Source organism: Dermochelys coriacea, chromosome 2 (assembly GCF_009764565.3).
Source record: "Dermochelys coriacea isolate rDerCor1 chromosome 2, rDerCor1.pri.v4, whole genome shotgun sequence".
Lineage (NCBI taxonomy): Eukaryota > Metazoa > Chordata > Testudines > Dermochelyidae > Dermochelys > Dermochelys coriacea.
This window is the reverse complement of record NC_050069.1, coordinates 227237278-227252760: the sequence shown is the minus strand read 5'-3', so window position 1 is coordinate 227252760 and position 15483 is coordinate 227237278. Positions and strand designations below refer to the sequence as shown.

The following is a 15483-nucleotide window of genomic DNA, read 5'->3' as shown; positions in this document are numbered from 1 at the left end:
TTATCTAAGCCAGTGTGTTTGGATTGAAGTGTTTAGAACCTCCAGTTGAGATAACAGAGTTTGTGCATAGAATTTTCAATTAATGAAATGATAGACTTTCTATGAGCTTACGTTGTCCAGGTGGACATTTCAGGGGACAAGTTTGGAACTGGTGTAACACTGACAGACCCCGGTCATCAGCAGATATAGCTATAGATACTAAGGTCAGAAGGGATCATTCTGATCATCTAGTCCGACCTCCTGCACAGCGCAGGCCACAGAATCTCACCCACCCACTCCTACGAAAAACCTCACCTATGTCTGAGCTATTGAAGTCCTCAAATCGTGGTTTAAAGACTTCAAGGAGCAGAGAAGCCTCCCTCAAGTGACCCGTGCCCCATGCTACAGAGGAAGGCGAAAAACCTCCAGGGCCTCTCCAATCTGCTCTGGAGGAAAATTCCTTCCCGACCCCAAATATGGCAATCAGCTAAACCCTGAGCATATGGGCAAGATTCACCAGCCAGATACTACAGAAAATTCTTTCCTGGGTAACTCAGATCCCATCCATCTAATATCCCATCTCAGGGGATTAGTCCTATTTACCCTGAATATTTAAAGATCAATTACTTACCAAAATCCCATTATCCCATCATACCATCTCCTCCATAAACTTATCGAGTAGAATCTTAAAACCAGATAGATCTTTTGCCCCCACTGCTTCCCTTGGAAGGCTATTTCAAAACTTCACTCCTCTGATGGTTAGAAACCTTCGTCTAATTTCAAGTCTAAACTTCCTGGTGGCCAGTTTATACCCATTTGTTCTTGCAGGTGGGATCGAACCCAGGATCTCAGTGCATGAGCCTCTACTGCATGAGCTAAAAGCCATATGGCTCTTAGCTAAGGCTGTAGAGCAGACAATCTCTCTCTCTCTCTCTCTCGGTGGTTGCTGTGCCACTAGATGGGACAGAACACCACACCCAGGAGGTGTGTGGGTTACACTAGGAATTTGCTGGCACCACTCTGCAATATAATTCAGGAGTGGCTAGCTAGAAGCACTCCTATAACTCAGCTGGGAGTAATTTACATGCTAGAGGCTGTTTATGAGAAAGGCCAGGAGTGGCTGCTCTCACAGCGAAGCACTGTAAAAGGCACCCCAGATTGGAGAATTGGGGAACCCAGCTGTTCAGCATCCAAATTGTATCCTAGAGAATGTTACCGTTGTGCGGTGAGGGAGTTGTTGTGTGGGGCTTTTGGTGTGTATGGGAGGCAGAGGGACAGGCTAGGAGCAGGGTGCCCGGGAGGAGTTGCGGGCTAGGGAGGCAGAGGGACATGCTGTGAGGGGGATTGAGGTGGCGGGATGAGCTGTGAGGGAGGGGGTTGAGGTGGGGGGAGGGAAGTGCTGTGAGCGAGGGAATTGCTGGGGTTGAGGTGGGGGTGGGATGTGGCCGCGCTCCACTCCCTCCGACCCCCAGGTCTCCCCCGGGGCTGGCCACTAGGGGGGAGCTTCTGCTCTGACTTCCCCGCGTTCCAACGCGCCCTGGCAGCTCTTCTGACTCCCTGGGGCTGCCGTAGGCGGTTTCCCCCGTTGCCATGGGAACGGACCCGGCTTGTGTTGGTGCCGCTGCCGGCGCGGGAGCAGGGAGGCGGCGGCGGCGGCTGCTGTCCCGGTCCCGACGCTCGCCGCATCTATGTCCTCGCCGCCCGGGCCCGACGCCGCCCCGGCCCCGGCCCATCTGGCCGGCAGGGAGAAGCGCAGGCCGCAGCCGGCCACGGACAATGACCTGCGGACCAGCCAGGTGAGCGCGACCCAGGGTGAGCAGCACCGACAGCCCGGCCCCGGGCAGGGGGCCAAGCACGGTCACGGCGGGAGGGAGGAACGATCCGCTCAGCCCCCGCCGCCCGCCGTCCCGTCCCTACCTCGTCTCCGGGGGGCTGGTCCGTGCGCCCTACGGGGTGGGGAGGCGCCTTTTGCAGCTGCCCTTAGGAGGCTCGTGGCACTCGGGCAGCGGCGAGCCCGCCGGTCTCTGGGCCTCTCCCGTCCCTCACGTGTGAGTCCTCGCGCCTCTGCTGCTCCCCCTCCCCGCCGCAGCAGGCACCTGCCCCGGCCCTGCCAGCCTCGCTGGCTCTGAGCAGCAGCCGTGTGACCCCACTGCCACCTGCTGGCCGCTGCTGCGGAGGAAGGGGGCTCTCGGTGGTGGAGGAGACGGACAGTATTGCACCCGTTTACAGTCGGTTCGTGTTTGGGGGTTGTTGCTTGTCTTTACCGAATGAAAGGTTGGGGGGTGTTTTTTTTTGTTTTGTTTTGGGGGGTGGCATTTACCCACGGAAGGTTCCTGCTCGTCCTAAGTGGACTTTTCAATTTTAAAAAAAATCTAGTTTGTATGGTTGTGATGAAGATTGAAGCACAAGTAAATTGGTTCCGTGCTGCATGTGGGTGTGTCTCACCAAATCAAGTCCCTGCTATCGTAAGGGCCTGTGGCACATGCTAGTTTAGTCTCATAAGGGCTGTTACCCTTCAATTTAATCTAGGGGAACTGCGTGGGATCTAGTGGCCTCTGATATGCAACTGGTCAGACTAGACTATTTTTTTCTGATGGTGTCTTCTGGCGTCAAACTCAATGAATACAAAATGGGAAATGACTGCCTAGGAAGTAATACTGCAGAAAGGGATAGATTGAGGACGTGGTATGGGTAGAGGGAATGCAAATGGAAATCTGGGACTCCTATTCAGGCATTTATATAAAATCAGAAGAAAGCTCTATATTTTGAATTAATAGGCTATAATTCATTATTATTGTAACTTCAAAACCACTACAGACTCAGGGCTTGCCTTCACTGTGGGCAAAATCAGCACTGCTGCATCGATTGCAGCAGTGTCAATTTATCGGGTCTGGTGAAGATGCGATAAGTCGATGGGAGAGCACTCTTCTGTCAACTTCAGTACTCCACCTCAACAAGAGGCGGAAGCTATGTCAATGCAAGAGTGTTGATGCAAGAGTCTAGTGGCACGTTAAAGACCAACAGATTTATTTGGGCATAAGCTTTCATGGGTAAAACACCACTTCTTCAGATGCAAATCTGTTAAGTCTTTAAGGTTCCACCAGACTCCTTGTTGTTTTTGTGGATACAGGCTAACACGGCTATCCACTAATACTTGATGCAAGAGTGTAGACACCACAGTAAGTCGATGTAAACTACATTGACTTCAGTTATGTAAATTCTGTAACTAAAGTTGCGTAATTTACATCAATTTATCCTGCAGTGTAGACAAGGCCTGAGTCTCATTATCTGTGATATCCCTCGCACCCCTCACTAGAATTATAGCTTCAAAGTTTAGGTCCTTTTTTGCTCATATTTAACATTGTTCAATTTTAGCATTTCTAAACATTGAAAAAATTAAGAACTGTATTTGTTTGTAGTGTATTCAGTTGAAGTCTGTGGACCTTAATTGTGTCGTCAAACTACTTGAAGATTCCAACTCGGTAAGTACAACATGAGGAAAAAGGCTTATGATACATTTTATAAGGGTAATAATAAAATACATGTTACAATTAAATAGCCAGATATTAAGCCCCAGTGGTCAGGACTGCAAATCCTCAAAATGGAAGAATTATATTGGTAGAATTACAATGCAAGTATGTCTTTGAAGATATTCAGTGTCAAGGAACAATGGTACCCATGAACATTTATGTTAAATATTCATTCATGTGCCTAAATATGGACTTTCACAAAAAATTGTTGCAAATGTGTAGATTATAGAATCCACGTCAGCAAATGACACAGTATTGGTGTGCAATTGACTGTCCAAGATGGCAGCTTTAGATTTTGAAACCCACCACTAAGAAAGCAGTTACAACATCTAGAATTGTTTAAAGCTTGTCAGCATGTATGTGATTGCCCATATTAGCTGCTAACATTTCTCTAGGGGCTTGAATTGGAGGAGGGAGAACATTTCTAAAGCTCAGGAGTCAAGAACAAATGGGACTAAATAGACACACAGAAAAACAGTTTCAATTATAGCCTAGACCTCAAAAGATTATTTTGGTCTCTGTAGGAAGATTTGACAAATCAAATACACAAGAATTATAAAAGTTCCCTGTGACTGTAAAAACATAATCATTTATTGTATTTAAGCAACAGCTTCATTGAACATATCAAATTGTTGATTTAAAAAATCTAAGAGCCAGTCTTTCTCTCTTTTCTTTATGATCTACAGCTGAAAGAGTAAGCTGTGCATGATCTTCATAAAAATATTTGTTGTGAGATTGTGTGCTGCACCACCAGAAGGCAAAGCACACATAGGTGCAATGGGGAAGGAGGCCTTTAGATTCTGGGCTGGTGAGTGGGCTGAAACAACTGCTGGTCTAATTTAGAGCAACTCCTTGGCTACTCTAAATTACAGTAGCCAGGGCCAGCTCTACAGTTTTTGCTGCCACAAGCAGTGGAAAAAAACTGCCGCCGCAAACAGCAAAGGAAGAAGCTGCCCCCGAATTGCCCCCGCAGCGGGCGGAACAGGGAAGCTGCCGCCGAATTGCCGCCGCGGCCGGAGGAACTGCCGCCCCTTTCTAACTGCCGCCCCAAGCGCCTGCTTGGAACGCTGGTGCCTGGAGCTGTCCCTGACAGTAGTCTTGCCTAGTGGCAAAGGAGCCCAGAATAGCCACAGTGGAGTGTTCTACAGTGCCACTATTGACATGTCCTGAGGTACCCTTAGTCCCTTTTCCAGCACTGCCCCTTTGCCAGGCCTATACAGTGCTGGCATTGAGAGATTCTTGGCTGCAAAGGGGGATTTTATGCAAGATATGGGAACTGTAGCAAAGGAGAGAATTTGGACAGTTCTGGAATCTGAGCTTTATTAAAAAACTGGTCAATATAAAAAATGGTGCTTCAGAAAAATGGAAAAATTAGGGGTTTGTATGCAGGCAGGATCGCCTTAATAGGAGTACAGATAATGGGAACTGCAACTCCAGATTGGAATTCTTGTCCATTTAATCCACTATCTTTCCAATAGTAGTGGGCAGTGGTTAAATAGATGGAGAGGACAAGTACAATCTTGCCTGGCTCATGTCCATTCAGAGTGCTCCTGCAAAGATCACTTTTCTAGCTCCTCACCTTGACCATATAATTCCTTTTTGCATCCATCCACTGGCTCTCTTTTCTTTATTGCATCAAACTTAAAATGCTTGTTTTCATTTCTAAGGCCCATCAGGACTTATGCCTAACCAACTTAGTGCTTCTCATATGCTATCAAGTTGTTGACGCTCACCTCCAATTAGCCGGTGACACCAGTCTCCATCGCCACGTGTTAAATTTTCTAACCAGCTTTCTCCCATGCTGCCCCTTATGCTTTGGAGGCACTCTCCCTAAACATTCACAAAGCTACCTCATTATTCTCTTTCAGATCCCTCCTTAAAATTCTCCTTTGTATGATGCCTGTCAAAAACTTGACAGTTGGTGTGTTGTGACCACTGTCTATTGTACTGACCAATATTGTCTTATTTCTTTATATTCTTCCATCTGACTGTGTGTTTCCACCAGTTGTCTCTTGTTTTAGATTGTAAGCTCTTTGGTGCAAGGATCAACTTTTTGTTCTGTTTGTGTACAGCATTTAGCACACTGGGGGCCCTGGTCCATGACTGGGGCTCCTAGGTACTATCACAGTACAAATAATGAAGAATAATTGTTTAAAAGGGATGGAATGGCCTCAGTGGGAAAAGAGAGAATACGTTTCTGGGGCTTCACATGTAAGGAGTGAGAATATATTCAGAGTCAGAAACTGAGAAGTTGCCAGTGAAGGCAGACAAAGACCAGCAACAGGCTGGTGCATACACTACTTAGAGTGACATTAGACATTTTCTTAGCAACAATTTGTGATGCAATAGATGTAATACAACATTTCTGAATAAATCTATCCTATGTCAATGCATCTTTAAATACATTAATATGTCTAATTTTAAAATCAAAATGGCATACCATACTTTCATACAGGCACTATACCAATAGTGATGGCATGCTACTTCACTTATCAGGCAAGCTTATAGTGCTGTCAGATGATTTAAGCCAGTAAACCCACACATTCAACCAAAAAATCCATTTCTAAAAGACTCTGCAAGATTATAAGAATGTGTTTTGTGCATTTAAAAAAATATGGTTAGATCAAGATTTGCTGCTGAACGCTTTCAGAATTTCTTAGTATCTTGTGACTTTTTAATCTATTTTTCCACTTGCACTTGTGCTCAAAAGGGAATAGAACAAGATCATTTAAGGTTTTAAAGGCACACTGCAATTTAAAGTTAAGGGTCTTTTTTTCTTTTTAAGAATAATGAGGAAGAAGGACAGCTAGAAACTCTCAGGAAAGTGGTGAAGCGGTATGAAACTGGGCTTGTATCCTTTCTTTTATTTTTTTCTCCTCTATGGAAACTACAGTTCAAATAAGATGTGGTATTTTATATTTTTTTAATATTTTTGACTTTTCAGCAAAGTGGCTTATCAGCTACGTTTCACAGAGATGTATCGCTTTCCCTGATAGCAGCAGTGGTTCACTCATAAGTTAATCACTGGCTTAGAGCAGTGGATTTCAAACTGCGGATCACGATCCAGTACTGGGTCATGGAATGTAAGGCACTGGGTTGCGGGGCTCTGGTCAGCACCGCTGACCAGGCCATTAAAAGTCCCGTCAGCAGTGCTGCCCAGCTAAGGCTGACTAGTTCTTATCTGTTCTGACACCGCGCTGTGCCACAGAAGTGGCCAGCAGCAGGTCCAGCTCCTAGGCGGGAGGGCCACGGGGTGGCACGCGCTGCCCCCGTCCTAAGCAATGGCTCTGCACTCCCATTTGACCAGTTCCTGACCAATGGGAGCTGGGGGGGTGGTGCCTGCAGGCGAGAGCAATGCAGAGCCGTTTGCACGCCTCCACCTAGGAGCCGGACATGCTGCTGGCTGCTTCCAGGACACAGCACAGTCCGCGGTGCCAGGAAAGGCAGGAAATCTGCCTTAGCAACTCCACTGCACTGCTGACCAGGAGCTGCCCGATGCACAAACCCCATGCCCCAATCCCCTGCCTCAGCGCCCCCAAACCCGGAACCCCTTCCTGCAACCCCCACCCCAAAGCCCTGACCCCCCTCCTGTACCCCAACCCTCTGCCTCAGCCCTGAGCCCCTCCCAAACCCCTCATCCCCAGCTCCATTGTGTCATGGGCATCAACAATTTTCTTCAACTGAGTCACCAAAAAAAAGTTTGAAAACCACTGACTTAGAGAAGGCTTTCTATGCACCTTATCATTGCTAGGGTTGCTTGGATAAGAAATATTCTTTGGATGCTTGGGGCTATGTGCTTCAAAATAGAATTGAAAAATCTCAGTATGCAATAACGTAGAAAAATATAGATAAAAGGCTATGCAAACGTAAATGTAATTTCAGCTTTTACAACTTGGCACAGATGTGGTTTCTAAGTGCTATATTGATTAATACTTAAGAAATGCAGATAAGAATAATAATGACTCGTGGGCATAAGGTGACATTTAAATAAAACCAAACCAAACCAGATTAATTAGCTGGTGCTTTTCTTATATATAACAGTACCAGTCATATAACAAATGTCTAGAAATGACAGGTGAGACTGTGTATAAAGATTACCTCACAAATATGTGTTTGGCTCACATTTTCAAACTTGAGTTCCTAAAGTTAGACATATAAATCCATATTTAGGCATACTTTTCTGTGGTGTTTATTGCCCACAACTCCCAGTGAGATCAACGGGTAAGAAAGCTCTGGTGCTTCACACATCTGAAAATCCAGCCACTTGTAGTTACTGTACCTAAATAGGGATTTATGTGCCTAATTTTAGTTATCCAAATCTGACAGTGTTGGAGTAGGGCATTTCTTTCCGAAAATAAAATATATTTTTTTCCTCATTCTCAGGAGTTCTCACAGTCTAATTTCCTTAACTAGTGAACATTAAAAGCCTCTTAAGGATTTAGCACAAATATTTAAAATTCTTAACCTATGTGCAGAAAAAATTCAGGACCAAGAGGCTTTCATAGAGCCTACATGTGAAATTCTTAAATTATGCGGGTAAGTACATCGGTCTTTAATAATAAATAGCACTGAGGACTTGTATAAATGCTATGCAAATATTAAATGATTTTTCTCAACACCTCTGTGAGATGAGTAGGCACACACTGGTTCCCCTTCTTTCCCTTTTATAAATTGATTTTCTTTGTGTATGATTGCTGTAGACACACAAAGATCATTTTTAGTAGTTCAGTGACTATGGAACTACCTATTGCTGCACTTAGAACTGTATTATAATTAACCCTGGGATGCCAGAAAGCAGAATTTCCAGAGGTGTCTCATTGCCTGCAGTGGGGTGTTCTGGGAGTATTGGCCCCCAGGAGATTAAACAATAAAGTCTTCTTAAGGTAAAAAGAAAAGGAGTACTTGTGGCACCTTAGAGACAACAAATTTATTTGAGCATAAGCTTTTGTGAGCTACAGCTCATCCGATGAAGTGAGCTGTAGCTCACGAAAGCTTATGCTCAAATAAATTTGTTAGTCTCCAAGGTACCACAAGTACTCCTTTTCTTTTTGCAAATACAGACTAATACGGCTGCTACTCTGAGTCTTGTTAAGGTGTATTTTGTTGTTTCAAAATGTTCTCCCAGTGAGTAAAAAAACCTGAGGTGAAACAAAGGGACCTTAATAGCTTTAGATAAACTTTATGAAGTGATGAACCTTAGGTTAATATATGGGGGGTGGAATACAAAAACAATTCGAGGGTTTTGTTTTGGTTTTATCTTTTTTTTTTTTTTTTTTTTTGTTTTTTTTTTTTTAAATCTACTTTAGAATGTAACATTTAATTGTGAGGGCTTTTTAACATCTTCATTGCCATACTATTCTACATTATTTGCAAATCAGAATTGAAGTGTCATTCATTTCATGTTTGTCAGTACTTTCCTTTTGGTTTGGAAATTGCATCCATAATAATATTATACAGAAGACTTCCCCTTAACTTGTTTGATCACTCATTTTCAGCTGATAAATATACAACATTGCAACTGAATTTTTTACTTTTCTAAGCATAATTAATTGTGCTGCTTTGCTGCCCCACAGTGATTAATGAGAGTACATCATGAAGTTTTCAGTTTCTTCTGTGTATGGCAGCAACATGACAAAACTTTGCAGTGAAGGTGTAAGGTCCATACAACACAGTATCCGTTCAAGTGAGAAGTAAATTTTCACCTATTGTAGAGTTCAGAAATAATACTAGTTTCTGCAGTGAATGTATGGATATGGCATTGGACACCAGTTCTTTACTTTAATTTTTGTCCGTTAGGGATGTTTCCACACTTCAGTGCTTTTATAGGTGAAGAGGAGAAGCCAATAATTAGAGTAGGTATTACTTGGAAGTTCCTTTTAGTAGCTGGTCCTGTCTCTCCTACAATTTTCCACTCTTCCACCACTACCTTTATTTCTTAGCCTATCTTGCTCACACTTCTTTCTTTCTCACCTTTTCCGTCTTTCTCCCCATTTGCCCCATTATTTTCTCTCTCCCTTCTTTTCCTCTGGCTCTGCTGCTGCTACCTAACCCCTCTCCAGAAAACCTACAGCAAAGCTGTGCATGCACAACAATATGTCGTGAACGGAGCATAACATCTCAATATTTGAATGAGGGCAATTTTATAGTGTTTATTTATTACATAAACTTTGTGCTCATAGTATCTGAGTGATTTATCTGAACAATACCCCAGTTTAAAGAGATAATGTGACTCCAAATAGCCTCAATACAACTAATAGTTCTATTTTTCCATATTCCTAGCTGTCCTGTCTAGGGATAGGTTCAGTTTTCCCCATCTGTGGTGAGCATGTCTATTCATAGCCTGTCTCTGGCATATGACTGATCTCATCCCAGTTACTGAGTTTAATCTTCCATACTTAAATGAGATTTGTTTGCTGGGATTATTTCCTGGTTTACCAAATATGAATTACTACAATGGTACCTGTAGGCATTTACTTCTATCAGCCAAAAAATTAGTTGCTAGATCATGAAAGTAAACATTTTTGTTCTGGGATCAGTGTCTGCAAAGAATATACTTGAGGACAGTTTTTTCCAAGACATCTTCAATGAATTTCATGGGATAGAAAATCAATATCTTATGTTCTATCTAATGTTGGCATCAACATAAACAGGTTTTGATTAATCTGCTTTTTCTGCTGTGTTCTAAGGATAGTTATAATAATTTGCTTGTTTAATTTTTGTAGGTTACCATTTTTAAAGAAGAAATTATCTGATGAAGTAAACTACACCCCAATTACTTTAGAATTAATTGCACAATTGGGTAAGTTAGATTGCTGTGCTGTAATACCCTCCAACATAATAAAAATAACCACAATTATCTTCTCAGTTGTAGCTTAGAATTTATGATTTTTGTTACTGCACTTATAATTACAAGTTCTTGCTATCTCCTGAGTCAGTCAACATTCTGAATTTCCCAGCATTCAGAAGCATTTCTACTTCATCTGTGCAGCTTTCAGAATATTGGAGAATGCTAATTGTTTGATTAGCCAATGAGGTTTCTTTCTTCCTAGAGAAAGAAGCTGCTCACCAGAGTTAGCCCAGGAGAGCTTATGAAAAAAACAAGCATTACTCCTGTAGCCTGGTCCACTGGCTGATTTCATTTTGCTTTGAGAATCTTAACTATTACACTTGAGTTTTTCAAAGAACACCACCACCACAAGCTCTGTGGGTCAAGAGAGCTTGGGGTCTTGACTATCCAATAGAGATGGGAATGAGAAGAGAAATAGCAGGTCAGCAAGTGGGAAGATTTGAGCAATAGAGAGGTGGAGCAAAAGGCTGTGTGACAGGTCAAACAAAAAGGAATATCCTTGGAACCTGGGAACAGAAAGTTCTCCTGCCTGGAGGTCTTTATTTTCATCAGTCCAAAGAGATATCAAAATAGACCCACAGTCTCTGTTTAGGACCCTCTTTGGTGATGCATGGCCCAAAACTTATTACAAAGTGGAGGATTACAAAATTAAAAAAGAAAACAAGTCAGTCTCTCTTGGGGAGCATGCCCAATTAAATTATCTCCACAACATGGCTCTCTCCAGTTCTCTCCCTATTCTGTTGAAAAGATATATTTTTTTTTTTATATGTTCCCCTTATATCCCATTGTACCTCATCAGAAGCTAGGATTACTAATATGGCAACCATGGTGTCAGCTGCCGTATTAGTAATCCTGTTTTTTTTGTTCTGAGAGAAACTGTCTGGAACAACTGAGTTGGCCTATTCCCTCACCACTCTGGAAAGGGTGGAGTTCCAGCCCACCTTGCTCAGGCTGTAAAACAAAGAGCAGCAGAATAGGCTTCTTTATAAACCCCAGGCCGTTTTCCCAAACCACTTCCTCCCCGTCTGTGGCAGTGAATCCTGTCTTTCAGGTATTTATATTCAAACCTGGGATAAGTTAATACCGGCCCAGGATGGTTACCCTCATAAGGAGTGAACATAAATATATACAGGGTGTAAACAGTAAGAAGGAACATACATTACTCAATGTAGTACAGGGGGATATAAGTAGGAAGAATCAGATGACCTTTTTTTTAAAGTATTCTATCTTGTAAAAATTGCAAATCAGAATTTGTCTGTTTCTCACAGGTTACTTGATGAGGGTGCCAAGCTCTCAAGTGAGGATACAAATCTGTAAGTGTATCATTAGCTTTTACTACACAGAGCCACCAAACAAAAAGCTTGCAGGTAAAATACACAATTTAAAAATCTTTCAAGAATGAAACAATGAAATGTATATGATCTGTCATCTACTCTGAAATAGCTATTTGCACTCAGCTCTGACTCCAGTTAAGAATTTTTATTTGTGCAGATAAATAAGTGCCATAATTACCTTAATTAAATAGACCGCATTGGAGAATGTGCAATTAATATATTCAATAGGAATGTATGCATTGTCATTTTAAAATAGTTTATTAAAAATTAATTATCCATGTGTATGCTTTGAATGTATCTGTCTAATCTGACAATATATGCAAGATTAATTTAGTTAGACATTGTTCATTATAACATTTTTGGGGGGCTAGGGTGAAACAGTTCAAATGATTGTGGGGAGGGCCACAATGATTCTGAAGCAGGGAGGATATAGGAGAAAGGAGTGGATGGCTTTGGGGCTGGAAGTGGGGGGGGAAAATATAGAATTCTTGGTTTGGCCATATGACCTCTAGAGAGGCAGCATTGTCTCCTCTTCCTGGGTTTATTGATTTAGGAAGCTTACAGCAACTGGACATATCTCTGCCATGTGGGGACCTCAGACGCTGATGTCCCTTAATCCGTCCTATTCTCTACCAGTGACGCATAATAGTCTAGTCTCCTGTGGGCTTTAATATTTAGGTCTAATTATGGTTGTTGAGTTTGGTGCATGGGTGCTGGATGGTACAAGTGGCCTGTATATACAGGAGGTTGCACTGGATTATCTGGTGGTTCCACATGGCCTTTGACTCTGTAACTTTGGTCATAGGCCTACCTGGCTTCTGTGACCTGCAAAGCTCAGGTTGGTGCTCTCACTCCAATTGCAGGAATCTGGAAATGTCAAAGCAATCTGTTTTAGTTTTTAAAAGTATTACTCCAAATACTGTAAATACATATATACACATACTTAACTTTACATAATTAAGTAGTTCCACTTAACTTCAATAAGCGCTGAAATTCTTGGAGATTTTGCCTTTCCTTTAGATACAGAAAGTAAGAGGTGTTATGTCAAAACTAAGGAACTGTATTTTACGCTTGGTAGACACTGTTCTCTAAAATGATTTTTCAATGGGACTATTAATGTGCTTAACATCTTTGCAGCCTGGGGTTTAAATTGAGGTATGATCCTGTAAGGTGCTGAGTACTCTGGCAAAGCAGCAAAAGCGTCAAAGCACATGCTTAACCTTGCTGAAGTAAATGGAGCTACTCACAAGAGTGTTGACGCTTGGCTGGATTAGGGGCAGAGTGCTCAACACTTAACAGGATTGACATTGCAGGCAGATCTGCAAATGGAAGAGGTCATCATTGGGCAGAGGAGCCACTTGCAATGAGGAAATGAAGAGATGTGTTTGACTAGTACTAAATAAGGGAGATTTTTACAAGAATCTCGTCTTTTAAAAACAACAAACGGGCCTTTTCTCTAAAATGTCACTTTGTCTTTTAAAAATTGCTCAAACTAAACTTTCTGTTACTTGATAAGGTGGAACGTAAGAATGTGAATTGCTCATCTCAATACTTCTGTCCCCATCTACACTACAAAAAGAACCACATTAGTGGTTTCTGTATGCATGGGCAAAGAAAAAAAACAAATGTTGGCAATTCAAATTTAGTCAACGTGACCTTGAGGAGTCATGTTAAGCAATGGGATTTAGTCATGCTGACTGATAGACAGATATGGTAATCATGAGTGGCAGCCCGGTCCAGAGAATTAAGGCACTGGACTGGGACTCAGGAGACTTGGGTTCTGTTCCATGTCTGCCACTGACTTGTTGTGTGACCTAGAGCAAGTCACTTCACTGTTCTGTGCCTCTGTTTCCTCTCCCACCGTTTGTCTGTTAGACAGTTAACTCTACAAGCTAGGAACCAACTCTTACTATATGTTTGTATAGCACCTAACACAATGAGGTCTTGATCTTGGTTAAAAGTTTCACTTTGGATAATTTTCACTAAAATTACTGAAATTCACATTTCATCCATTTTTTTAAAGAAAGCTAGATATTGTATGTGATTATGCATGTCTAAATAGTTATAACTCTCAACTATTGTACATACAGGTTTCCACTCTACAAGTGAAAACTATAAGATACAAATGGCTGAATTAGGAGGTTTAGCAGAAACCCTAGTTTTGTCTCTAGCATTGGTTGAAAATCAACTTCCTGAGAAGTTATGGGTACTTAAAGCCCTACAGCATCTCTCCACATCTGGTTAGTATAGGATATTTTTTTAACAATCTCATTATCTCAGATATGCTTTTCTTTATTTATATATATATATATATATATATATATATATATATATATATATATATATATATATATATATAATTACTAACCTGCAGGGAGTTGATTATTCAGACTTTCTTAATTATAGGAGTAAATTGTAAACTTATGATGAAAGCCCAAGCAGCCAGCAGAATCTGTTCTCATCTAAATGATGCTGATCCCTCTGGACAGCTACTGTTCCGTTCATCAGAAATCCTATGGAACTTATTAGAAAACATGTCAAAAGAAGAAATTGTTAATCAGCTCAGTAATTTGGAATGTATATAGTAAGTACAATCAAACATTATGTAAACTATGTATTACAATTTTGGAGCAATCTGTATAGTACTAAAATAATGTTACTGGATTTTTGCATTTTGTTTGATACATGCTGAGAGACGAGACGAGGAATGCAGGTTATGCAGTTTATCAGTAATTATTGTGGGCCTGATCCTACAGAAGGAAAGGACTGCTGAATCGGCCCTTAAATCAATACAATGCAATGCATTACTTTATTTTTTATTTTTTTATTTTTTTAACATTGCAGTATCAGAGGGGTAGTCGTGTTAGTCTGGATCTGTAAAAGCGGCAAAGAGTCCTGTGGCACCTTATAGACTAACAGACGTATTGGAGCATAAGCTTTCCAGGGTGAAGAACCACTTCGTTGGATGCAAGTAGTGAAAATTTCCAGAGTCGGGTATAAATATGCAAGCAAGAATCAGGCTAGGAATAACAAGGTTAGCTCAATCAGGGAGGATGAGGCCCTCTTCTAGCAGTTAAGGTGTGAACACCAAGGGAGGAGAAACTGCTTTAGTAGTTGGCTAGCCATTCACAGTCTTTGTTTAATCCTGAGCATTTTCTCCTCCCTTGGTGTTCACACCTTAACTGCTGGAAGAGGGCCTCATCCTACCTAATTGAGCTAACCTCGTTATTCCTAGCCTGATTCTTGCTTGCATATTTATACCTGCCTCTGGAAATTTCCACTATATGCATCCGACGAAGTGGGTATTCACCCATGAAAGCTTATGCTCCAATACGTCTGTTAGTCTGTCTATAAGGTGCCACCGGACTCTGCCGCTTTTATAAAATTAGTAGTAAATGATATGTTATAAAATACAAGGCTGAGAACCAGATCCTCAGCTACATTACTCCATTAGTCAATGGAGTTGTGTTGACTTTCACTGAGGATTTGCCCTTCTGTTTTTAAAGGAAATATTTTAATCAGACAGTAAGATGCTTGAGTAAATAGACATTTCCTTAAACTCAATTTAACACCTGTAAAACAAAGATTTGTGTCCAATTATGCCCATTTTAGCAGTTGATGCTTAAATTAGATACACCGTGGTACATATAAAATATCAATTTTGAAAAAACCTTGGGAAGTTGTGGTGCTTGCAACTGCACACTAATCTAGACTTTGAAAAGTCTGACTTGCAATGGGATTCATGTACTCTGGGGCTGCACATAAATAGAATATGAAAAGGAATATAAAACTC

At 41.7% G+C, this 15483-nt stretch overlaps 1 protein-coding gene across 4 annotated transcripts in view; it reads left to right on the top strand.

The window, feature by feature from the left end:
* Positions 1-1092: 1092 nt before the first annotated feature.
* Positions 1093-15483, top strand: part of CFAP69 (cilia and flagella associated protein 69) — a 48685-nt gene continuing 34294 nt past the window's right edge. The window contains exons 1-9 of one of the 4 annotated variants that reach the window (XM_038393520.1): positions 1093-1204; positions 1552-1775; positions 3399-3461; positions 6295-6360; positions 7936-8045; positions 10232-10308; positions 11625-11723; positions 13781-13930; positions 14097-14274. In XM_038393520.1, the coding sequence (XP_038249448.1) occupies positions 1189-1204; positions 1552-1775; positions 3399-3461; positions 6295-6360; positions 7936-8045; positions 10232-10308; positions 11625-11723; positions 13781-13930; positions 14097-14274 (983 nt within the window). In that variant the 5' untranslated portion in view covers positions 1093-1188. Of the gene's footprint in view, positions 1205-1544; positions 1792-3398; positions 3462-6294; positions 6361-7935; positions 8046-10231; positions 10309-11624; positions 11724-13780; positions 13931-14096; positions 14275-15483 lie in introns of those variants that run through there. The other 3 variants (XM_038393522.2, XM_043509352.1, XM_038393521.2) reach the window with 3 other exon arrangements.